The sequence below is a fragment of the Leptosomus discolor genome, chromosome 7, assembly GCF_034619465.1.
Source record: "Leptosomus discolor isolate bLepDis1 chromosome 7, bLepDis1.hap2, whole genome shotgun sequence".
Classification (NCBI taxonomy): Eukaryota; Metazoa; Chordata; class Aves; order Leptosomiformes; family Leptosomidae; genus Leptosomus; species Leptosomus discolor.
The window spans coordinates 55,158,736-55,183,193 of record NC_141397.1 but is presented as its reverse complement, the minus strand read 5'-3'; the positions used below and the strand labels follow the sequence as shown (position 1 = coordinate 55,183,193).

The 24,458-nt window shown below is 51.7% G+C and overlaps 1 protein-coding gene across 2 annotated transcripts in view; it reads right to left on the bottom strand.

The window, feature by feature from the left end:
• Positions 1-24,458, bottom strand: part of DIS3L2 (DIS3 like 3'-5' exoribonuclease 2) — a 195,592-nt gene that overhangs the window by 3,549 nt on the left and 167,585 nt on the right. For both annotated transcript variants that reach the window (XM_086467581.1, XM_086467582.1), the window contains exons 16-20: positions 7,357-7,540; positions 6,086-6,172; positions 1,356-1,503; positions 970-1,100; positions 627-731 (exon numbers count right to left, since the gene is read on the bottom strand). In XM_086467581.1, coding sequence (XP_086323707.1) covers positions 627-731; positions 970-1,100; positions 1,356-1,503; positions 6,086-6,172; positions 7,357-7,540 — 655 coding nt within the window. The remainder of the gene's footprint in view (positions 1-626; positions 732-969; positions 1,101-1,355; positions 1,504-6,085; positions 6,173-7,356; positions 7,541-24,458) is intronic.

Here is a 24,458-nt window from a genome sequence, read left to right as displayed (position 1 = left end):
ATGACGCTGCTTTTGCCCAGCACGCTGCCTCAGCAGCTCTTTAACAGCCGGGATGCAGCAGCCTGTGAGCCTGAACCTAGCACGTAAATCAGGGGCTGCTGTGATACACAAACAGCCCATACATCACACTATATGTCCCGTTTAAAGATGTCATTGCCAGCCATATAACCAGGTTATTAAGAGAAGATGCTGCCACTAACCGCAGGTGCTGGCCTACAGTGGTGCTGTCACAGCCCCAGATATACCGTCTGGTTAAATGAAATGAAAACCAGCCTCGCTCCCTTTCCTCGCTTCAGTTCCTTGTTGATCTCTGTCCCCCTGAACCTGCCTTTACTCCCTTTCACCTATTTTCCCTTTTACTAGATCACTCCCAGCACATAGCAAGGAGAAGCTGGACCTCAGAGACTGGGCTGCTCCAGACCCACCCCGCCCCCCCAAGGGGGATGGAAGGGAAACCCCATGAAGGCTCCCCACCTCTGGCTAGCCTGGCTCGGGGGCAGCTCTGTCGGCTGCAGGGCTGGCACAGAAGGGCACCGGGACAGCCACTGCCTCCGATGATGCCAGGCTACTGCAGCCCTCTCCGGTGAGACAGCGTGGGCACTATCTCACACTAGTGAGGTACTTACATTGCAGTAGATGCGCTTCTGGACTCCAAACTTCAGCACCAGGACATCAAAGGCCTCGTTCAGGACACCCATCACCATGGCCTCTGACTCCAGAGGACCACACTCCTGCAAAGAGACAGGGCTGTCACTACACCGGCATCCCCCATCCAGCCATCCCCAAGGGGAGCCAGTGCCTCCAGGTCTTGGAGCTCTTGCTGTGGTGGTTGCTCAGTGTGTTCCCTCACCACTTGCCTTCCCCAAGGCCAGCTGGGCAGCCCACAGCCCTCTGCCTGGTGGCATCTAGGCTGAGCCTTCATGGGGAAATCCACAGACGCCTTGGGGGGAAGACAGTCTTGGCTCTTACCCTGACAAAGATGGCGAAGAAGAGGTCAGCGCTGAGCTCCTGCACCCTCTTGGAAGCCATCTTCCGGTCGTTGCAGTGATCTGCCTGTCTCTGGATGGCCTCCTTCTCCATCTTGATGGGCGAGCTGGCACCTGGGAAGGGGACAAGTGACAATGAGATGCCCACGCTCCCTCCTGCTCCAGTGCCATGCCATGGCACTCTGGACTCAGATGCCCCTGTTCTTTGAGGGCACTCACGTGCCAGGGAGCTGCCCCACGTGGGCTGCAGACTCCAAGCCCCCACGGCAGGCAGGGCAGGAACGCTGGAGTCCTGCCTGTGCTGAGCACAGCCGCCCCCTCCCCTCGCAGCCCCCAGAGCTGCTCCTCCAGCGGCGGGGCAGCACCCACCGAGCGAGGCGGAGAGGAGACGGTGCACGATGACGTCCGCGTAGCGGCGGATGGGCGAGGTGAAGTGCGTGTAGAAGGGCACGTTCAGGGCGTAGTGGCGAAAGAGGGTCTCGTCCTCCAGGACTCCAGTGCAGAAGTAGAGAGCCATCTGAAAGGGGCGAGAAAGGAGGGAAGGGTGTGAGCAAGGACGGTGGCAGGACCCTGCAGGAGGCTGGAGGAGTCTGTGAGACAAGAGCTCCAGCAGCCGATGGTCCTTCACCTGCTGCTCCGTTCAGGCTGTGCAGAGACAAGGCGGGCGCTGCAGGAACTGAGCACAGGGGGCAAAGCCACTGCAGGGAGCTGCTGGCTGCCAGCTGGCCCTGCTGGGCCCTAGGGATTGCATCAACTTTCACATCACGCACGGGTTTAAGCAGTCTCCTGCTTCTGCTCAGGCTCTGGGGCTCATTTGCTATCCTCCCGTCTTCCAGGAGAGAGCCCAGCCTGTCCCATGCCCACCGCAGGCGCTCTCCTAACAAGGGGCCTCGTAGAGCAGCTCCTGTGCCAGGCTCTTTGGTTCTGGGTCCGGCTGCAGGCTCTGCACATCCACTGCGACTGCCTGGAGAGCACTGGGGGCTGGGACGACTGGCTCCTCCGTTCACTGAGGAGGAGGAGACAGCCCTGCTGCGATCCCCGCTGCTCCATCCCACGATGACAGATGGGAACCCGAGCGGTTGGACTGACCATCTAAACCAACCCTGGGGCCGTGGCTGCACCGTGCTGCCCAGCAGCCTCCTCAGTGGGAACGCCTCCTGGCTGCGGCCGCCCCTGTCATCCCACATGTTACAGCTTTTATTTTTACATCTGTGAAACACCAGCCCTCAGGGCTGGAAAAACAACAGGGGCCGAGCCCAGGCGGGGAGGGGAAGCTGTGCGGGTCAGGGGGGTTGCGGCAGGGTCATGGCACAGTGGCGATTGAATGAACCCATTTAAAAATAAGAGCAAGTGATTTAAAAAAAACAGGAGTAGCCAGCTCTGATTACAGAGCCGTCCTGGGATCCACGGTTTGGGCAGCTGCATCCTCCGCTCTCCAGCGCAGCGGCACAGCCAGCTCCTGCTGAGCAGCAATGCACTGATCCGGGCAAGTAAACAGAGCAGGTTAAAAAAAGCAGCATCAGTCCCGGCCTTATTATGAGACCCAAGAGCTGGGATAGGAGCTGTGGCGGCTGCCAATTTCCACAACCCAGAATTAAATTGTTTCTGATGGACTCCACAAAGTACGGTCTCCACTCAATTAGCTCGCCTCCCACCGAACCAGGCTCTGCGTGGTCGGGCAGGGAGACACGCTGAGCGCTGGAGGCTGCTGCAGGAGAAGATGAGTGGCCTTGTGCAGACAGACAGCATGAAATTATAGGGGGTTTACAGGCACTTATGCCAGGCTCCCGGGCAGAAGGGACGAAGGTTCCTGCAAAGCCAGGTAGGGAGAGAGCAGAGCACAGGTCAAAATCCCTGCTACGAGAAAGCCACAGGGAAGGGCTCATCCACTCCAGCAGTGCAGGGCAAGCCCTGCCTTGTTTCGAGTTAGAAAAGATGCTGAAGGTCCCGCACTGCTTGCTGTTGTCTAGGGTACTTCTTCCTGATGGATGTGCTGGCCAAACCCAGCTGCTGCTGTGTCCAGCACCATTTTTGACACCCTTTTGGCAGCTCATGACCCTCACTGAGGTTGGCACCAGCTTGGGTATCATAGCAAAAATACTCCTCTGGGCTGTGGTGAGGTTACACACTGCAGGGAGCCCAGTCTGACACGTATCTGATATCTGTCCTCGCCACCATGACTGTGCTAGCCAGGGACATCAGCCTGGCACAAAGCAGATGTTTTCTCATTAACAGATTTGACTTACAAGTGGTCTCAAATCCGCAGGGTTTGCCGCAATCCCTGGAGAACTGCAAGGAGCCTGGAAATAAATCAGCCCCAGCCAACCAGGGGCAGCTTTGCTCTCATGGACAGATTGAATCCCCGAGTGACTGAGCCCCTGAAAAATGGTATGTCGCTGCTCCTTCATCTGTTACAAGGCTCCTGGCATGGCAATCCAGGCGCTCCTCCAGACACACGCATTACCAGTTGCTTCCCATCTCCCTCCTCCTCCAAGAGGCTGATGTCTTGACCACCAGAGTGCAGTGAAGATGGAAGATGCAGGCTTGACATGACCATCGGTTAAACCCACAGGCAGCTTGTTTTGTCTGATTTAACTGCAGCCTTGTCCCTGAAACCCCAGCTTTATCACAGGGAGCTGAGATGTGTGCAGGGGTACGGGTGACTCCTCAGTGCCCTGACCAGATGGTCTCGCCTTGCCATCTGTCAGAGCAATGGCCCAGCCCTCGACACCAGCATGGGCCCCTGTGTGGCTGGGCTCCACGGCTGCCAACGCTCAAGTCTGTCCTCTCCCTCCCACGAGGGACTGCAGCACTGGGGGATACGGGCAGGACGGGGCCGATGCCTCCATCTGCTCTAACGCTGGTGGCAGACAGCAAAAAATGCTCCTCGCAGGGAAAGCTCCTTCCACCCGGTAGCTGTCTGCCCTTTCCGAGGGGCACTGACATGGCTTCAAACTACTCATCCTCTGCATTTAGCAGTAGGAACAATGGTGGGAATAATCTGAACTGCTCAGGATTTTGGGAAGCTGTTAGCCCACCCCACAGTGAGTGTGGTCCTCCGACCAGAGACCACAGAGAGCAACACTGAGATCTCTTGCCCCAGCAGCACTGTGGTCCTTCCTTATGGACTGGAGATCACAGGGATCCACCACTGTGAGCACATCCTGGGTAAGATTGGAAAGTGGCCCTAAAGACAGGAGGGGAATATCTGCTCACCTGGCCGATGGCTTTGGGCAAGTCTGAAATTCCACTGACAAACTAAACAACAGTTCAGCAAACGGCTAACTGCATAAGCTCATCCCAGGATCAAGACAGATTTCTGCTTCTTCTGGCTCATGCACCACTCCCAATAACGAGAGCACCCCCTCACGCACGGCGGTACCGTCCTGCTGGGGAACGCCGGCAGATGGGAACGCTGCTCTCCAACCAGACACAGGCAGGCCTGCAGGGCTGATGGGCTCAGCTGTAAACCGGGTTTTGCCTGTGATGGGAGTGTGACAGACAGCAGGTTTGCCAGGTGCAAGTGGACTACACTGTGTACCTGAACACATGGACACCTTGGTCTTATGACAATGAAATCAGTCTAGTTCCTCCCAAAATCATGTCTCACGGAATATCTCCTTTAAAAGTTCCTTTCTTCTTCCCTGAATTTTCTGTCTGGTATGTACCCTGCAGAAGACTTGATCCCCAAAACCTGGATACCTCTTTTTCGTACAGATCAACCATGTATTCACAGGGCTAATCTTAACAAGAACCACTGGGAGGTATCTCACAGCACACCCGTCACCTCCCAGACCACAGTCTCAGGAGACCACAGAGGCAAATCTCAGCAAGTCAGTGTGTCCCAAAAAGCTCAGCTCCTCCTTGATACCACTGCGGAACCGAGTTGCCTTCTCATCCTCATCCATCCTGGTCAGCAGCTGGGCTTTCTCCACAAGCCAGGCAGCCCAGGCTTGTGCCACAGTCAGCAGAGGGACCCCAAGGAATTCATGTCACCAGTGCTTCTTCCACCAGAAAAGGAAGATGTGACAGAAGGGACCAGGACAAGCCAAAGCAGGCCGTGAGATCTGGGACCACACAGCCATCTCCAGAGGACACCCTCTGCACTTTATAAAGCAGCACTCCTGAGCCGGACATATACAAGACGGGGTGATTTACTAAACGGCTTCAGTCCCCAGCCCCACCTGCAAACAAGCACTAAGTCACTGAAGTACAGCAGGACTTTGGGCAACTGCTAATGAGTAAACAGAGCAAATAAGCTAATTAGAAGAGTGACAGTCAAATGAGTGATATTGGGAAGATGATTCATTCCTGCAGTGATAAGCAGGCCACAGCAGAAAGACCATTTCAGGAACATGTCCCTTCAGCCTGCGGGGTAGGACTTCCCTCAGGAGAGGCTGTGCTATGCCCAGCTGCAAATGTAGAAAGGCAGAAGCTTCATGAAAACTTTTTCTGATGGTCATAAGCGCTCAAACATGTGTCCTGACCTGCAGACGCACCAAACACGACAATCAATGTGAGCAGCACAAGCCTCCATCGCAGAGAGGTCTCTTGGTGTGGAGGGAGACTAAAAGGTTTCCAGACCTTCCCTGCTTCTATGAGCATGTGTCTGGGTATGAGACTGTGCTTATGGCCAGTCCCACATCCCTACATCATCCTCACTCTCGATTCCTTCTTTGGACCAGTTGGGATACCATGATGTGAAGAAATGTCACAAACACAAACCATGGAACTCACCACCAGCTCTTCACAGAGCAGGCTGGGTCCTTGTGAGCCTGCTAACAACCCGCATGCAACTTCAGGGGTGAAACATCCCAACCAGCAGTGACAGGGACACCATGGAGGGTGAGGAAAGAGTCAGCCTGACCTTGCCATCCAGTGAAGCTCTGTTGCCCAGGGAATACCCCCACTGCCAGCTGCATGGGGCTGGAGGCACTGGGGGAAGCTGCTGGCAGCCCCACAGCACCATGTTCAGTGTCCATTCACTCTCCCTCTACATACCAACCAGCTACAGTAAAGCAGAAGGGGTGAGGGCTGAACATGGGGCCACAGTAGACAGCTACAGCCACACGTGCCCAACACCACAGTGCTGTTCTCACCTGCATGGGCCTGGAGAACATGTTGGTCAGCACTTCTTTCCTGGCTTCGGAGTACTTGTCAGCACCAAATGTTTCATTTAAACTTTTCTAGGGGAGAAAAGAGAGAGAGCATTCAGTGTTGGCAGGCTATGGTGGTAGGGAGACCCAGACAGACCTTACCGGGGCAAAGAGCAGCTCGTCAAAGCCAAATTCCTCCTTTCCCTGCAAATCCCCTCATAAACCAAAACGTGCACGTGAAACTGGGCTTTGCTCTGGTCCCAGCAGCCCCGACAGGAATGCACACACAGTCCTTCTGAGCACTGATCCACCTCCTGGGGTCAATGGCAGGGAGCACTTGGGGCATGGGGACAGCTGGCTCCATCCCCAGATGTGCAGCGTTCGAGAGCGCTCGTAACCCCTCTCCTGACCCACGCCTGGGTCCCATCCAGCTACTGAGAACTTCAGTGCACGGACTAATGGGACTCTGGGGCGACATGGATCCGGTAGGTCACTGCCGGGCGCTGGTGGTGAGGGAGGGCTGGAGGGTTCAAAGTGCAGGAGAGGAGCTGAGTGTGCAGCCCCATGTCTGCTGACATAGCCTCGCTGCAGCCAGCAAGGGGAGAAAGCAGTCCCGGCTGATGGAGGGGCACGCGGGAGGCCAGCAGGGATGGGATTAACAGAGGATTATCCACAGTCCAGTTGCGGCAAGTAAAGAAAATCCTGGAACCTGTGCTGTGCTGTTCAGCTGGAGTTCAGCCTCAGGACACGCTCAGCAGAGGATCGGTCGGATACCTCCCGCACTGGCTGTGTCTGACCTTTCCCAGCACTGCTCTCCAGTCCTTCCCAGTTACCCCACTCCCCACCCCGCCCTCCCTGAGACCTTCAGCAGCCCAAACAGAAACACCTCCTTGCAGAGCTACTTTTCCTGTGGTACAGAGCAAATGCCTTGCCCAGAGATGGCAGAGAAAGGAAAGTTGGGTGTCCCAGTGAGCGCTCCTGCATTGAAACATCCTTCCCATTGCAAAGAGGGCAGTGCTGGGGTCACTTGCAAGGTCCTCCCTGGCCTGCTCTAAGCTTTGTGCACAACATGGCTGACCGGGCCACCCTTACCCAGTGCTGGTGTGGTCAAGAGCGAGAGAGGGAGGTGTTTTGTTTTGGCATGGGATAGTTGTCAGCTCAGCTTGGGCAGAAGGGGACAGGGAATAAACCACATGCTGCCACAAACACGCCATCACACAGCTGCCCACCCTCCCCTCCCATTGCCTCGCTCCCCGCCAGGCCAGTGCACTCACGTGCAGGGTCCCCGCGCTGCTGAAGTCGATGTCGAGGCCGACTTGGTTGCAAAACTCCATGAGGTCTTTCAGCAGCTTGGTTTGGGGCGGGGGGTGGCGGCGAAGGAGGGCCTGCTCGGGAAAGGAGCGGTAGATCTGATGGGCCACGGCCATGTTCGCAAGCAGCATGAACTCTTCCACCAGCCTGCAGCACAAGAAAAACAACCCCGGGCCTCAGTTAGAGAGGGGCGTCCCCTAGGAAGCCAAGCCAGTCCATAGCGATGGGAACTAATATGACACAGGAGGATGGGGGAGCAGCTTGTAGTTGCTGTTATAAGCACAGATTAGATGTGAGACTGCAGTAAATCCCCCCCCAAATTCTCACTTTCTAGCTGAGGTTTCCCCAGGGACTCAGAGCAAGCCGTCCTGCTGGCATAGACAAGCAGAAGTCAGTAATAAATTGATATCTTAAATTAGGATAAAATAATCTCCCTTTAGGTCATTTTATCTCCTGAAACGCTCAACAAGCAAAACAAACGCTGTGCGAGAGATAGCACAGAAAACAAACACACATCGCTGTCTTCCCGGGCCAGAGAAAACAGCGTCTCGCTCGCTCCCCCACCCCGAGCTCGACATGTGTGGTCAAGCCCAGCCGCCGAGCCCTGCCTCACGCCAGGCTTCCACCCAGAGCAAGACGCAGCACGGCCCCCAGGCAGGGAAAGACATCAGCACAGCTCGCTGCGGGGCTGCCTCCGGCATCCAGGCGACACAAGGACTCTGGGGGCTCCTCCATGCAACCTGCAGACTGCTGGGGGTATCCCAGGCTGGGGTGAGCTCCCCACCTTCCACCTCTGAAAGCACACACAATGAATGGAAATCTCCAGGGTTACACACTGCAAAGAGAAGCAAATCCAGCGCTAGAGATCACCTTTGGAGCATTTATGGGTTGTGCTACCAGCTGTAGGGCTGTGCCACAGGAGACTTGTTTAGCTGGGCTTAGATAAGCAGAGAGATGTGCTTAACTGGGCTTCCTGCTATTTTGCTACATGTATTCCCAGGGCTCCTCACTGGTGCTAATTGCCAAAAAAAAGATAATAGATTTACAGAAGTAACCTCATCCTCCGAGCAATGCCCGAGCAAGCTGTCACTGACTACACCGGCTTAGCCCCATCGCTCCTGCAGGCAAAGCAGCAGTTTTGCAGGGCTGGTTGGGGGATCAGGGCTGGAGCCGGTGGTCCTGCAGCTCCTGGCCCTGGCTGTCACTGGGGGGACTGGTTAGGTGGGACGTGCAGGGTGCTGTGCTCCTGGGGTACTTGCTAGAGCAGTGATACGTTCCCAGCCTGGGAGTACTTGCCAAGAACTTGAAAGAGAAAGGAAATAAAGACAAGCCCAGAGGAGGAATAAGAACCTGATGGTGATAATCAGCAGTGGAAATGTTCGTCTTTAATGGGAAGGACCTCCCTTAATAAGAGCCTTGCGGGTCCTCCTAGAGCTTTTTGTGCCAGAAGCCAATACATCAGACCCCGCAGGGAGGGCAGGAGGGACACCCTCCTGCAGGGCAGTGCGGGAAGGGGTGGGGAGCAGCCCAGCCTAAGTGGGAACGGGCCACCCATCCTGTCCCCTAAAACACCTGCAGATGGGCAGATGCTACCAGAGGGCCAAGGGCTGGGTCAGCGGCTGGGCAACGCGCCTGCAGCCCGGCGTGGGAGCAGGGTCAGTACAGACTTGCGAGGGGCGACTTCCAAGAGGGTTAAGCCAAGCTCTTGCTGCTCCTGTGCAGCTAAGCCAGCAGATGGCAACATCAGTCCCTCTATGGCCACCGGCACTGGGGGGCTGCGGGACAGCATGGTCCAAGGGTGCTGGGCACCCCGGCTGCGCAGCACCCAGGGGTGGGAGACAAGGCAGCAAGTAGCACCCAGCGGGTTATGGCACCGCCATCCCCATCTCCTGGGTGGGGGTGGACCCATCAGCTCTCACCCAGCTGCCGCGGCGCTTGCAGACGGCGTGTGGGCAACTGCGACCTGAGGACACGGGTGAGGCTGTGCCAGCCCATGCTCGTACCTGGGAAGCCCTTTCTGCCCAAGCCGGCTCGCAGCAAGGCACGGCAAACAGCGCAGGCTGCGAAAGGCAGCGCCTCTCCTTCCCCTGCGCTTTGATGCAACGAAAAAAGGAGACATTTCCAGCGCTAGCTCCAGCTACACAGAGGCACACGTGGGCAAAGGTTGGCCATGGAGTCCCTATGCCTCCCTCAAAATGTGGCCTCTATGGGGTGAGGTGCAAACACATTTTTAAAGACAAAGCAATAAACAGCCATGAACATCACCTTCTCTTTGTCACAGGGACAACATGCTTATCTCATGTCCTAGAGATGAACACTGTAAGCGAGTGCTCAAGCAGCCCCTGCCATTCTTGCTCCCACTGAGCACTAGATTGTGAAGCCTTTACCTCTTACTACTGGTGATACTTTGGGCTGGATGCAATTTCCAGCCGATTATTAAGTTTTACCATTTTGGGGCTTGGGCTTTTACATTTTCCTGAAGACATCCTTGTTTTGATGTTGTAGGTAGTAATGAATTGAAGCTAATACCTAAGCACCCTCCTGCCAGGGATGCTTTTACACCCAAAGGAAAACTAACAGCATATGCTTCCTGCTTTGCTCTGCAAAATCCCATCCTCTCTCCCTTCAACATGTCCACACGTGGAACACCAGCGCCCAGACAGCATCAAAGACAGCCCCCATCAAGAACAGGTACCCAGCACATGGTTGGATTGACCGCATGGGCAGGAAAATCTTAGTGGGAAGCACCCAGGAGCTTTGCACCCACGGCAGGATGTGCAGATGTGACCGCAGATATTCAGAATGGAAAAGCTACTCGTCTTGCTCGCTCGCTCCAAGGCAGGGGCAGGCTTTGGGAGATGCGGCTGTGGTTTGCACTTCCAAGGAGCAGATAACACAGATGAGGTTGGACCCTGCCCTGTATCTGGGGGGAAGAGAAGCCCCAGGACCCAATGGGTCGGTTTGTATCAGCTCAGGTTAACAAACCAAAGTGCCCTGGGAAGGCTGCAATGTCCCGTAGGCTGATGCCAAAACACCCTGCAAGGACAGAGGGTCCTTCCCAACTCTGGATCACCTGGGGGTCATACAGCTGCTCCCCACACGCACCCCACTGCAGCGGCCCTGCAAGCATGAAAGGGATGAACAGTGTGGGGCTGCTCCACGCTAACTCCTAGGCAGATTTGTTTTAAACATCAGGATGCGGTCCCCAGGGAGACGAAAGCAGCTTCCAGAAGGGACAAGTCACAGCTGGGCTAATCTAGAGCATACGAGAGCCTGCCAGGGGCAGAGGGAATGGGCTGGGGACAGCGAAGGAGCTGGCACCTGTGCCTGGAGTTAAGCCAGGCCACCTCTTCCCGCAGGGCAATGGGGTCTGTGGCTCAGGACACAAGGAGGAAGCCAAGATCTGCAGAAAACAGCTTAATGTGGTGGTCTCTCTGCACCGAAAAGGAAACCCATATTCCCAAAAGGGGCTCATGCTCAGACTGCACGGGACGTTGGAGACTCAGGAGGACGAGCCAGGGCTGGAACAGCCCATGAAGCCAGCAAAGCTTCAGGTGCTGAGGAGCAGGAGGGCACAGCAAAGCTGCTGCCTTCCCGCCCTCCCCACGAGGCCTTTTAGCGGCACTTTTAGCCAAGTGTCCTCACCAGGGCTTTGACTCGGCAACTGCTACGCCATGGCTTGGAAAAAAGCAAGGGATGCTGAGGCGGGTGGGAGTGGAGGCTGGCTGGCAGTGGCCAGGGGCCAGACCAGCACCTGGTGCTGGTGTTACTGGGAGCCATGCTGAAGCCCTGCTAATTTGTCAGCAGGTCAAACGACAAGAGGTGGGTTTTTTTTTTTTTTCTTTTTTTCTTAAAACAGCCTAGCTTGGAGTTTGGCTTGGTGCGGCTGGCAGATGGGAGTGCAAAGAAAAATATTTCATGGCTAAAAAAATGGAGACAGAAAGACTGGTCCATCTGAATGCGCACTGAATGAATCCCATGTGAAATGCGTTCTAACGCCATCGCTACAGTTTCCTCTGGATTAGCTGAGCTATCCTTGGCTCCCAGCTCCATAAAATCCCATAAACAATCTGATCCGAACTTTTGCCCTTTCTGTGCTGATGCGAGGTTTCCTCCGCTGTCCCGTGGAGAGGGCTGGGGGTCAGCAGGTGGCTGTCCCTCCTGTAGGTGCCTGCAGATCCCTGCTGTCCTGCTCACCAGGGCTGCAGGAGGGAGCGTTTCCAAACCTGTTCAATGCGTCATTTAACATGTGCACATGCAAGAGGGGGGAGAGGGAGGGGCACGACAGCTTGTGAGCTCTGTAACATGCATAAGCATCTTCTGCCGGCTCTTTCAATACCCAGATACTGCTTATGAGTTATGGGCTTGGTGCAGGGGCTGGTGGGTGAAACTCTATAACCTGCCTTATGCAAGAAGTCAGCCAAAGTGTATGGCTTTCAAAAGCACTTGCCTTTGAGTTTCAAACGCGATCGAGGCATGCCAGCTCCTAAATTCCACCAACTGCCAGGGAGATTGGTGCTTTGCAAAGGTCATGGCTCCTGTAGGCAAACAGTCACCTATAAGACCATCCAGCTGAAGAGGACTGATGACACCCCGATGGCAGCCCCGAATCCAAGCTACTGGGCTGTAACTCCTCTCACACAGCTCCTACCAGAGCCAAACATTGGTGGGATGCAGGAAGAGGAGCTGCACATTCAGACCCTGGAATTGCTTTAGTAGCAGCATCACTATTTGCTTCGTAAAAGGTTAGGTAGACCCTTCCCAATCTCTTGACAGCAACCTTGACACATCCTCAGCAAGTTGGTTGGTTTACGGCAAATAAAATACTGGTTTCTCATGCCAAATCAGAGCGAAGCAGGGCAAGTAAAATGCCTGTCTGGCTGCTTGTCTCCATGGCAATGCGGCCAGGCTATACAGCAGCCATCGAAGTGCCCACTCTCTCTGATTAACTTGACAAATGACATTAGCTAAGCAAGGTTCGCTGCAAGCGAGAGACAAGGAGTACTTTGTTTGCAATCCAGTAAGCGCTGGAAGGAGGCGGACAGCTTGGTTAAAGCGAAGCGACACTAAAACGTCTGCTGTTCCACCAGTGTAACAGACGTGTAGGCTTCAGAGCAAACAGAAGCGAGGTAGGGCCGAACGGCTGAACGGCAGGGCACGGCGCTTCCCCCATGCTCTCTCCCTCGCTTCCATCCCCTACTGCAAGATGTAACCGCTGGGTGTACCCAGGCGTTGGAAGTGTTCTCATAGCTGAGGCATGGACGCGGAGATAAAGCCAAAACACCGCATAGCTCTCCCACGAGAGGGTTTTTTTTTGCTTTTGACAGGCTGGAGAGTTGGTCCTTTCTTCACATGTAGCTCTTTGTGGAAACCTGCTCCCAAAGGGACAGAGCTGATCCACCCTGAGCTGGAGTCTGAGCCCTGCCTCCAATGGTGGTCCCTCTGGTTGGGTGAGCTGCTACCAAGTAAGCCCCAGCATCTTTCCAGCATCTCAGATTTGAGCTCAATGTGACCAAGTAATTTCTGCAAAGGTTACCAAACTTCTTTGCCTTATCCCATTACAAAATCCTCCCATCTGCTGCTCTCCATCTTGTCTCCCCCTCACAGCACTTGCTCCCTCCTATACAGTGAAGAAGGCTTTTGCTGTTCAAACTCCGTCCCATTTCCAGATGGGTTTACTATCCCCGTTCAGCATGGGTTTGTGCTTCAACCAGCAGTCAAGGCGTTTGGTTTCTCAACCCATAGCTACGTGTCTGCCTCAGATGTCCATCTCCATGCTGGGTCCAAATGGGGTTAGGACAAGTATAGCTTTGAAAGCATCACACTTGGTTTGGTTTTGAACCAAACAACGCCATGGGAGGCTGCTGCTGAGAAAAGGAAGCCCTGATCTGTTTGTGTGTGTCTAAGGGGCCTCTAAAGACACTGAAGGATATACATCCCCTTGCTAAGGGCAGCACATTGCTGAGAGCCCTCGCTCTCTGCTGGCTTGAAAGGGATTATTGCTGCAGTGCAATCTCATAACAAACAAGAGATCTACAGCCACCTCCTGGGAATGGGACTCTAAATCCTGCTGCATTCACCAAGAGAAAGTCACCTTCCACAAAAGGCTGCAAACAGTCCAACAGCAGCAGCAGTATCTGCTGAAGGAAAACGGTAAAGGAACAGCACCACAGTTCAACCAACAAACTCTCCAAAGTGTTAGGTCCGAAGATGCTGGATGTGGTATGACTTTTTCTTCTTTTCTTTAAATCATGTACATTTATTTTTGATTACAGGTCTTCCATGAAGCAAAGGAACTTGAGAGGTTTCTAAAAAAGCTCTTCTAAAAGCAACATTAGCTAATCCCGCATCTCCTGAGAGCACAGCCAATGACAGAATCATGCTCTTTGGCGAGCAGCTGGACTGGCGCTTGCAATGGCTCTTTTCCATGCAAAATACTGCAAGAATGGTGTACTGTCTTCCTGGTGACACTCTGCCTATCCGACGAGCAGGAGCATCTTCAGCCATCCACTCTGGAACAGTGCCGCTGCTTGAAAAGTTATGAAAATCAAATCCCCTGTTACCCAAAAAACTGGATTGCAGTGTTATATATGAGCCTTGCAATGTTGGTGTGGAGCTCCCTTTGCCAATGACAGTTGCCAAAATACCAAAGGCCTTGCTTTTTTTTGAAAGAAAAAGTAGTAAAAGGCAAGAACGCTGGTGGTTCCTGGCTTGATGAAAGTCATTTGTGCTCCTTTTGCAGCTAGCGGTAGCTTTGAACAAAGCATAGTTGAATAATGGAATTACTCCACTTTCTGAGATTGCTCAATTAGCTCTTGGTTAAAACTGTTAACATTGAAACTTGATGAGAATAGCAGCTCTGAGGCAGTTTTAGATTCATTTCTTACTAAGCTAGAATGGCTTTTCCCTCTAATGAACTCCCTTTCTAGGGTATAATGAATGCCCTTTTTATTAGCTATGGTGCCTTCCCAGTAATAGATGCCTACAACATAAATGCATGGGAGGGTTTTCTGAATACAAATGTCACTTACTGGCCACTCTCACACCTTGAGGCTGGAAATGCCATGAGACCACTCTCTTTGCTTTATCCAAATTAACTGTGGTATGGTTAAGCTCTCAATATTAAAGCTGGTCTACTAAAGGCATTCGGCATGATTAGGAATTAATTGCTTAAAGCCTGATGTACTGGGTTTGCACACGGGGATTCAGACCACTAGAAAAACCCCAATCATTTGCCTAAGTTCCTTTGGGATTATCGATGCAACTTTGCAGCCCTGTTACAATGAAAAGCTGAATTAATCTGGCAGCACGATGTCAGGCCGGACGTTGGCACGCTGAAGACGGCACAAGTGGCCACGGAGCCTCCGACACCTCTTGGCACTTGGCTCTGTGGATGGCAAATGCTCCCCACCTGGCCTGGAGATCCTTAACCTCATCTGTGGTTCATATGGAAGGGATAAAGCCAACACCTGCCTGTCCCACCACCCTCCACCCCATCTTGATCCAAGCAGCAAAGGAAACACCATCAAATTGAAGAGCAAGTGTTGCAGAGGGTGCAGTCTCTGCAGGCTGCGCCTCTTCATTAAATGTTAATATGACTGCAGTTTGCTCCTTTTCATGCAAATTGGTGACGACCTTCAGACTCCTGGCATGAAGCTGAAGTGCCCCTCAGTGCCAAAACAGAGTCTTCAGCTGCCACGGGCCAAGGATGAAAGCTTAGACCTACACCCACATGCTGGGCCACGCAGGACACGGAGGCATAACTTCAAGCAGGCTCCCTTGCCGTGGTCCCAGCGCCGGCGTTCTCCACAATTTTCTCAGGACTATCACGTTTTTGAGCCTGGGGCACAGGACTTCACCCTCAGCACTGCAGACAGAGGACGATCTCTCTCCAAGAATGGCCTTCCTGGGTCCAAAATCCCCTTTTTCCAGGGGCCCCAAAGAGGCCTGCAGAATGCGACTCGCTCCACGTGGGCACACAGCCCCACCTACAAACCCTCTGCTAGAAATGCCTTCGGTGGCCAGGGCTGCCTGGCGCTGCTGCACCCACCTTCCCACTCGTGCTGGATGGCAGCATCAAAGTGACGGTGCTGTTTGAAAACCCTCCTTTAAAACACAACCCCTTTGCCCTGCCTAAGCGTTTCTCTGCGGGGAAGACAATGGCAGCACTGGAAAGGGTTTACAATCCTGGCGTTTACCTCCAGGAGCTGGGAATCCCAGCCCAGCTTCCCACAGATCTATATCAGATCTGGTTTATCTTTCCAGGGAGCCACCAGCTCACTGAGATCTCGTCTCTTGGAGGGAGCTACAACGGCCAGGGGCTTGCTCCCTCTCCGCAGAACTGCAGGGGAGGAATGAGCAGCGACCCTAATGCACGCAGCTCAATGCTGTGTTCCGCTAACACGTCTCATGGGGGCAATCACTGCCTGGGTTGGCAAGCCTTATTTTCGGGAATGTGTTAGGATACTCCCAAGCATGGGTGCTGTCCAGCTGCCCAGGGCCAGAGCAGGAACCTGTGACATTTTACTCCAGCCCATAGGAATTGCAGGTGGGCAAAAGAGCCTGGAGCCAAGCTGGGTCTGAGATGGGGAGATACCTCACAACCAGCGCCCAAAACCAGACTGGCAGTCCACATTCCTGAGACATTGCAGCCTGATAAGCCACTGGCTCTGAAAGCAGAGCTTATGACAAGACACATAATATCAATGCCATCCACAGTCTGGCTAAGAGGAGAACGGAAAGAATTCCTGAAGAAATGCAGACAGCCCCACTCCTGACGGGAAAGTCTCCGGCCCCACACACAAGGCCAGCACCGCCTGTTATCAGGCTGCTTTTCCCACTGAAAGGAGGAAGCAGGAATGAAAGGCACTCTTCCTCGCTGTTAAAAGTTTATGCAAGTGATTTATGGGTCAGAAAAATTAGCAAGTCCGTTGCTGAGTGCTTCATACAGCAGCATGCGTTACATGGCTGCTGACCAGAAATGCCAAGACCCATTAGATAGAAGCAAAGGGCAGCACGATGGAAAGTTAAAGATGCTTTTTGCCCATTTAATTAATTAGACAGGTCTTTTTTCCATCCCCTGCAGCCTTCATTAATGTAACATTGAAGTGAAGGAATATTAACAATTCAGACAACACATTAATATTAACACAACACCTGCAAAATGCAAATATAAGTCCATTAGGTAAACAGATGATCTTAAGCCATTGAGGCAGAAATAACATCCTGACATTTTCTAGCATGAGTATCCTGTCCATCACTTATGCTCCATTATAAAGACATGGCCCTTGTACATAGGGGGCTCCTCATCTGTTACTAGTCCCTGAAAGGATGAGAAAAACTTGCATTTCCATTAAGACATTTGCCAGTTTCATATGGAAAGTGTCTTACTAAAGCCATGTCATGAACCAGAAAGTTCAAAAGGGATTTTTAAAAGGATTTTATCTCTGTGCTAGCATGGGATGGAGATAAAACCTGAAGCTGATAGCTTGTAAATATTAACCTACACTTGGGATTGTTCCAGAACCTGAGATTTCTATTATGGTGGTTTAATCTGAGACAAGTTTTCAGTAAGGGAAAAACAAACAGTTAATCACCCGGAGAACTGATAGTGCCATACAGAGTCACAGACTGTTAGAACCAGCCTTTCTGTACCACGTTCCCCACCACCTAATGCTCTCCCAGACGTTCCAGCTGAGGAGATGTTCACACCCTGTGTGTGTTTCTCCCTTCAGTTGCATTTTCCTGGCTTACCTAGCATTGAAGAGTTGATTACTTCTATAGCAGGAGGCATACTGATGGACAAGGGGGAAATAAAGAAGAAGGGATGAATATCCCAGACTGGAAGCATACTGGGGATGACCAACGACTGGGGAGAGCATCCATCTACCAACCAGCATGTGACCCAGGGACAAACAAGCAGGAGCCTGCAGAAGCTGATGAAGAGATGAACAACAAAAGCTAGCTAAAAAAGTTTAAAAGACTAAAACCATAGAAAGTAATTTAAATAATCTGGCAGCCAAAGGCAGTGGTGGCACAACTACTCAACATGTACCCCCTGATGTTCATGAAGTGAAAGCCGGCCGTGACTTGCTAAGTAATGCCCTCTTATGCTGCAGGTCTCTGGTCCAACCTCCTGCTCAAGGCAGGATCACTTCAAAGTTGGATCAGGCTGGCCTTTTCCAGTTGAGTTCTAGCAATCTCCAAGGCCAATTACCTCACAGCCCCTCTGGGTCCCTGTTCCAGTTCTTAGCCACACTCGTAAGTGTTGTTTGGGATCACAGACAGAGACCTCCAGGAGAAGGAATCACCCAGACTGGCCAGCCTTCAGCAAGGACCTTGCCAGAGGAGGATTGCTCAGGAGAAACTGGCTGCATATCAAAGGAATCAGAGTGACCACCAGGACCACTCAGGTTCTGAGAAGATCTGTGTCAGGAAAACACATTCAACTTATCAAGGTCCCCAGCGGACAACACCCAAACACAGCCACTCCCTGGCTGTGGGATGCTCTGCTGGGGGTGCTGCTTTCCAGGCAGGACCGTGGAGCAGGGCTCACAGCACTGTCCATCACCGCTCTGGTTCAACCTCAGATTTGCAGTTGTAGCACTGAGTGTGGGCAGGTTAAGGGGAATAGTTGTATCAATATGGAGTGAGGGATCCAGCTGGCTCCAGCTCTGTTATTCTTGGTCTGAAATGATTGCAAAGCACAACACATGAACCTTCTGGTTACCAGGACTTTCAAAGACATGGAAACCCTAGGGGGAGGTGAGTCAGGTACGGGGGACATGGAGAGCAGATTGGGGTTAAAACAATCAATAAAAGTTGGCAAGGAGATGAAAGGGAAATGGGCAACACAGGATTTGGGGGTGATGTTTTCTAAATAGGGACTACCGAAATACTCTGGATAACTTCTGTTTTCAAGCAGCCTCTTGGCAGATTAAAACGTCCCAGAAGGTTTTACATCCAGCTCCTACAATCTTAAACTAAATATTAGGTGAGAAAAACACGCTTCTAAAGAAAAGTCAGGCATAGCCCTGAGTGAAAAACAACGAGCAGGAGAATGAAAGTATCAGGTTTGTTAAATATACAATCAACAACAGTTTTCTTTCCCAAAAAATAAAGCCAAGGGAATAAAATGCAGAGATGAGCAGGATGGAAAAGCTGCAGGGAAATTTAGGCAGTCTCCCCCAACCTCACATCTCCCCCAGGCATGACTCTCACCCTGCCTGGCCTCAGCAGGCAGGCTTGGAGCTACGTCGTAAATTCCTGAGAGCGCCTTACCCCCTCTGCAGCGGGACAGACACAAGGTACAATAGGTCTTTTCCATCTGTAACTCCTCTCACTTGACTTTTATGTGCATCGATTCAAAAGCTATTTGATTTACTGGTGTAGGGGTTGTGAAGAGTCTGGCTTGGTCTAAGGACAGCCTGAGGTTAAAGGCAGCAATGCAATTTCACCACCCCGTCCATTACAAGAAAACATTCAAGTCTGGATTTATAGTCACGTTCCAGCGAGCCCACACACCACGGCAGGCTGAAATTAGCCTCATTTATGCAATGGGATCAAGAAGAAGTGGCTAAACATCCTACTGGAGTTCAGCACACAATGGAGAAAGCCAAGTGGCATGGGAGCGGGTGTTGAACAGCATGCTTGCTGTCAGCGAGGAAGGCGCATGGTCGTGGTGACAGAGGGCTGTTTATCTCCAGCTGGAGCTACTTACAGTCAGACAGTAGATGAGGATAGATAAGGTAGTTTCAATGAGACCATAACAGGTAAGGATGGGTGGCACGGGACCTATTGCTGTAAGCAAGGAAGAATCATATCCTTAAAGCCCAGAGATGGATATGACAACTCTCCAGAGCTGGATTAGTAAGAAAGGACTTTGTTTCTTACCACAGTCCCTCTGCTGAGATTGTATAAAAGAGAGAACACGCTCTGTTCACACTGAGGTCTGCAAAACCTCACATGCTTCTGTGTAAAGGCAGCAAATGTCTCAGTCCCTGAGACAGCCAACGAGCCAACCTGGTTACTCCTAGTTCCTCCACTGACTTTTACTGTCCCTCAGCTGCATCTAAGAGCAGAGGAACCAATGCTAAATCCACCATGATCCCCTGAAACTGCTCCTTTGGGCCAGGGTTTTACTAGATCAAGGAAGGTTTGGTTAAAACGAAGACCCAGGTGTGATGAAGAAGAACTCTTGCAATGTTACCTTCCAGGCTCTGAACTAGGAGCTACAACCAGAGTTCAGCAGCACAGACCAACCCCCCGAAAAAAGCTACCATCACCAAAAAGCAGACACGCAGATCTGTCAGCACATCTGTGCTGCTGAAACCAACGGACCTCAGCACTGGATCGTGATAAGATTTGCAACACTGTCATCTTGTAGAGCCTTGGCAGTGCCTTTTAAACCTTGGAAAAGGAGCATTTCAGGCATCGGTTCTTGCCTTTGCATATGAGTGTTGCAAAGCCAAAACAACAACCTCTCTTGGAGCACAGGGCATATCCCCGGAGCTTTCTTGTCCTACAGACATTGAACAGTAATCTCCAAATGACCAAACAGAAATAAAATCATATATCCTCATGTTTTGGTAAGTCTCCAGTCCAGGCCTGACAGATAGCTGGCTCTGGGTGCCGCATCTCTCAGACTGCTTAACTCTTGAATGAACAGAGTAGCTCTGTACATTTGAAAGAAGGAAGCACAACATTCAATCTGCCTTTCGTTTCTACATCACCATCCTGGATTGGATGGCAATGCCCACCCACTTTCCCAGTGCCCAAATCTGTCAGTCCACATTGAGAGTCACCAGGGCAAGCCACCACCTGCAAGGACCCTGCTGTTGGAAGCACAACAGTGGCTCCAGCCCGGGCACAGAAGGACCTCAGTAGTTAGATCTCTTATGGTGGTTGGACCCCAACCAGCCGTATTTGTTCCAGGAAACCCAGTTTGTCATGCCTTCATACTCAGCAGTCAATTCTAAATGACTTGGGTCCTAGACCTCTGTTTGGCCAGCAGATTTTCATGCTGGGTCAACCATTTGCAAATCTGTGTGTGACAGCCTGAAACAGCTCGTGTGGCTGCGGTGCACTGCAACCTCCAAGCTCAGACTGAGCAGAGAGTTCCCTTGTCCTTCCCAAGCTCTGAAAATACTGTGAGAGGGGTGAAAAGCAAGCAACCATGATGACTGTTGCCTCCCATTAGGTCCCTGATGCTCTAATCACACATCTGGGAACACATCGAGGTCACTTGGGGAAGGCAAATGTCTTTCTTGGAGTCTGACATGAAAATAGCTGCCCAGCTCTCTACCAAGAGTTGTTCAGTAACACCAGAGTAAAAGCGTTGGGAGCTTCCTCCAGCTGATCAACCTGCTGAATCCAGACAGCCAGGGAGAAGGTCAGTGAAGCTTCGTCAGATGCCCTTCACTGACCAGTTTCTGCAGGGGACAAAACCACTCAGAACCACTGCCTACAGCAGCAATGTGACAGTGCCAAGAGGTGTTAAGAGAAAGGGGACACACACACTAGTTAAAATCCAGTACCTGGCAAAGGGCAGGGATTATATGAACCTGGTAACCCACCACAGGGGATACCACAGCTTCTGTTACTGCCCACATTTCACATGCTCACTTACTGCTGTCTGGACACAACAGACATCAGCAACTTCTGTGAATGCTCTTGGGAGCGTGTCCCTCCACAGCAGGAGAGGTACCAACTGCGTTTCAGCCTGAGCTTGCTCCATAACACACCACAACAGATCCCATACTAACAGGCAGTTCAGGAGCAATGCACGGATGGCCTGAATGTTAAAGCATGGGAAATACAGCTTATGGTACGTGCAATCCAGGCACATTATACCCTCTTTGAAAGCCACTCTCCTATTGTTATTTAACATCCTGCAAGTTTCAGCCAGAGACGCAGTCTCCCATCCGTGCCCCGAACTGGCCTGGGAATGGCTGGGAAGAAGAAAGGGAGCTTGAAATGAACTGTGGAAAGATTTAAGTGCTCTAACTGCTGCTTTCCAATACAATTTTCCACTTGGGGCAGGGGAAGGGAAGGAGGAGAGCCTGACAGCGGTTTAGAGCCAGTCACAATTGTGACAGGTTCTTCTTTTCCATTTCCAACCAGCTCAGAGCACTTTAACCTCCATTAATTATCACAGCCTTATTCCAGCCCAGGGTTTCAGAGCAGCAGTGGCAAACTTTTAGGACCAGTTAGGAGCAGGTTCTGCCTCAAATTGTGCTATTCAGCACAGTGCAGTAAAACTCTGTCATTCATGGAAGCAAGAGATACTACAACTCTTCCTACAGTCCCGTAGTTTGCAGCTAAGGGCATCTCCTGTAGACAGCACCACTACTGCCAGAGAAGAGGATCACACAAATGACTTCTTGCACTCCAGACTCCGAGGACAGGTTAACAGACATTTAACATACAGATCTGTTGCACACTCAAGCCATACACACACAAAAAAAAGAAGCTTAACAGAGGAATGAATACATCTCTACTGCCTCCTCTCTGGCTATCAGAGACTCCTGCTGTAACTCTACCATCACATGAAGTTTATTGCATTTATTAGTACTGATCATTGGATATCAGCTTGAAAGTGTGCATGTAGTGTTTAGGGGGACATAGACAGCTTGAATACACACAGCCCACATATAATTGGGGCAAAATTATCATGAAATACTGCTACGTGGTTTCTCCCACTGCTTGGCTTCATTACAAACTATCAACGATCATTATAAAACAATAGCTGTAACTGAGATGTGCCTGTGCAGGGACTAAGCATGCCCTAGCTCAGCATTTCAGCCCATGCTGTCCCGTGTCCCTTCCTGCTCCTCTGCTGACGGGGCTGATCCACCCTCAGCAGGTCTCCCCTGTCAGCCCAGACCCAGCCCCTACTCCCACCCACTCCCAGCACCCGTCTGCAGGTACCATCCCTTCATGCTCAGTGGTGACAAGAGGTGTCATTCTCCCTTCCCTGGTGACACAAGGCCTTTGCAGAGCTGCCCCCTCTGATACTCATGGCTTGCAAACCACTCACAGGTATTTTTAGGATTACCCTTTGGCACTGAATAACGGGAGGAGGGAGATGCTGCTGCTGGACATAGCTAGAGCTCTTCCTGACCACCCCGCAGTCACACCAGGAGATGCTGGTGAGCAGCCCTCTTGGGGTTCAGGTGCTTTGTGGCTCTGAGCCGAAAACAAGCCCAGCCACAAGCAAGGCAGTTGTTTGCCCACCTTCACCGCCTGGAACAGCTGATGGCTCCAACTGTGGCAAATTTACCAGTATACAGCAGGTAAGGAGCAAGGCGCTGTGCCTGCATGTGCACAGACAGTCGCCGTAAAGGAAGAAGGAGGACAGGCTGCGAATTCAAATTTAGAGTGACTGGGACACGTTATGCCAGGATACTGAGGTTCACACAGCAGCAGCCACCAGCAGCTTCACATTCAGCTCTGAGTCACACAGGAACCAGCCTGGGGAGCAATTACTGGTGTACAAATGGTCTTGAGCTGCAACAAAAGGATGGCAAGGACTTTACCATCAAAACCCCTTGAAGTCTTTATCTCCCCCACTTAGGCTTGGGAGGATGCTTCCTCCTGCTTAGACAAGTGAAGCCTCCAGTGACATGAATCAGGGGTGAGCAGCAGCCACCGAGGCACAGCGGGTGCCAGCATCACCCTGCTCCTCCACCAGCACTTGTAACTGCAGGAACGATGCTCTGTTACGAACAAGCTGTTCCTCTAATTCAGCTCTCTTGACTCTGTTAAAGAAGATTTTTCTGAAATTGTCTGAGGCTTTGGCTAGCCCAATGCACTTTTACATCTGACTTCAGTCCTCTAGCTGCCACTGCACCACTCCCTGCAAGTCCAACCCGTGCTACTGAGAACCATGGGGCAGGAGGAAACCCCTGAACCACAACCTGCTCTGAAAACCAGGTCTGCAGCACTAACAAGCTCCCTAGACCTTGATCCTTCCCCCGTATCCTCACACACACATGAGCTTTTTATTTGAGCCATCCCATACTCTGCCCTAGGACTGAAAGGGAAAAACATAACAGCAAGTGCATACCTAGATGTTAATTTTGTATGTGCTGACAGTCTCACTTTAATCCTACTTCCCACGTTTAAGGTGTTAATGGGAACCTTGATGCATTTCAGCTGGAACACGCATGAATAGAAGATAGATGTGTGAGTCTACAACCCTGCTCCCAGATTTCATATCAAGTGCCGGATTTGTTTATATCCATATGATACAATCTCCATAAAAGCAATCAACCACCACCGAAAGGAGATGTTTCAATATCTGCACAGCTTCACACAGACTAGGCATTAGGTTTGCTTTTATGATGCAGAATAATATAATGGATTCCTTCCACAAGTTCCCAAATGTTGTTATTAAGTATTGCTTCTCTAATAAAATATGCTGCAACATACAGTAGTACACGATGTGGCATTTACACAAGTCTTTTCTCTATATAGGGCTTGCTGGCTTTTAAACAAATCTGTCTCTTCTATACACTACAGAAGCACAAGATGAGTAATTATGTTCTCTGCTTAATAATGTTTTTGCACTGGCCAATTTAACAGCTAATCTCCACAAACCTCTGAGATAGTCCCCCAGCAGCTACATTTGCATGTTGTAATCAAGTCTTGCTATTAAATCATACTTTGCAACAATAGCTGAGCTGTCAACTACAAGCAGTGGCTCTTGCACTGGCACTCTGCAGGCAAAAGCCCTGGACAAACACGCACAAAGCCACACCGCTCTGCCAGCTAAGAGAGCATCCCTTCACACTTTTGGGAGCTCAGGGCTGGCTGCACCCACCACGGATCTCAGGACAAGCATCCTTTGTCTCTCTCTGGTCTCTGGACCAGCCAGTCAGCTTGAAGGTTGTTTTCTCCAGGCCTGCATGCTGCTCTCTGCAGTGGTGCAAAGCCAAACTGGTATGGCTGTTGTGCTCTGTCTTACTCCTCAGGCTTTCTACGGTATCCTTGAAAAATTGAGCACTCTGGGTGCAATGGAGAGATCTCTTTGTTGCAAAGGTCCCCCCCTTTGCTGGGTGGGCAG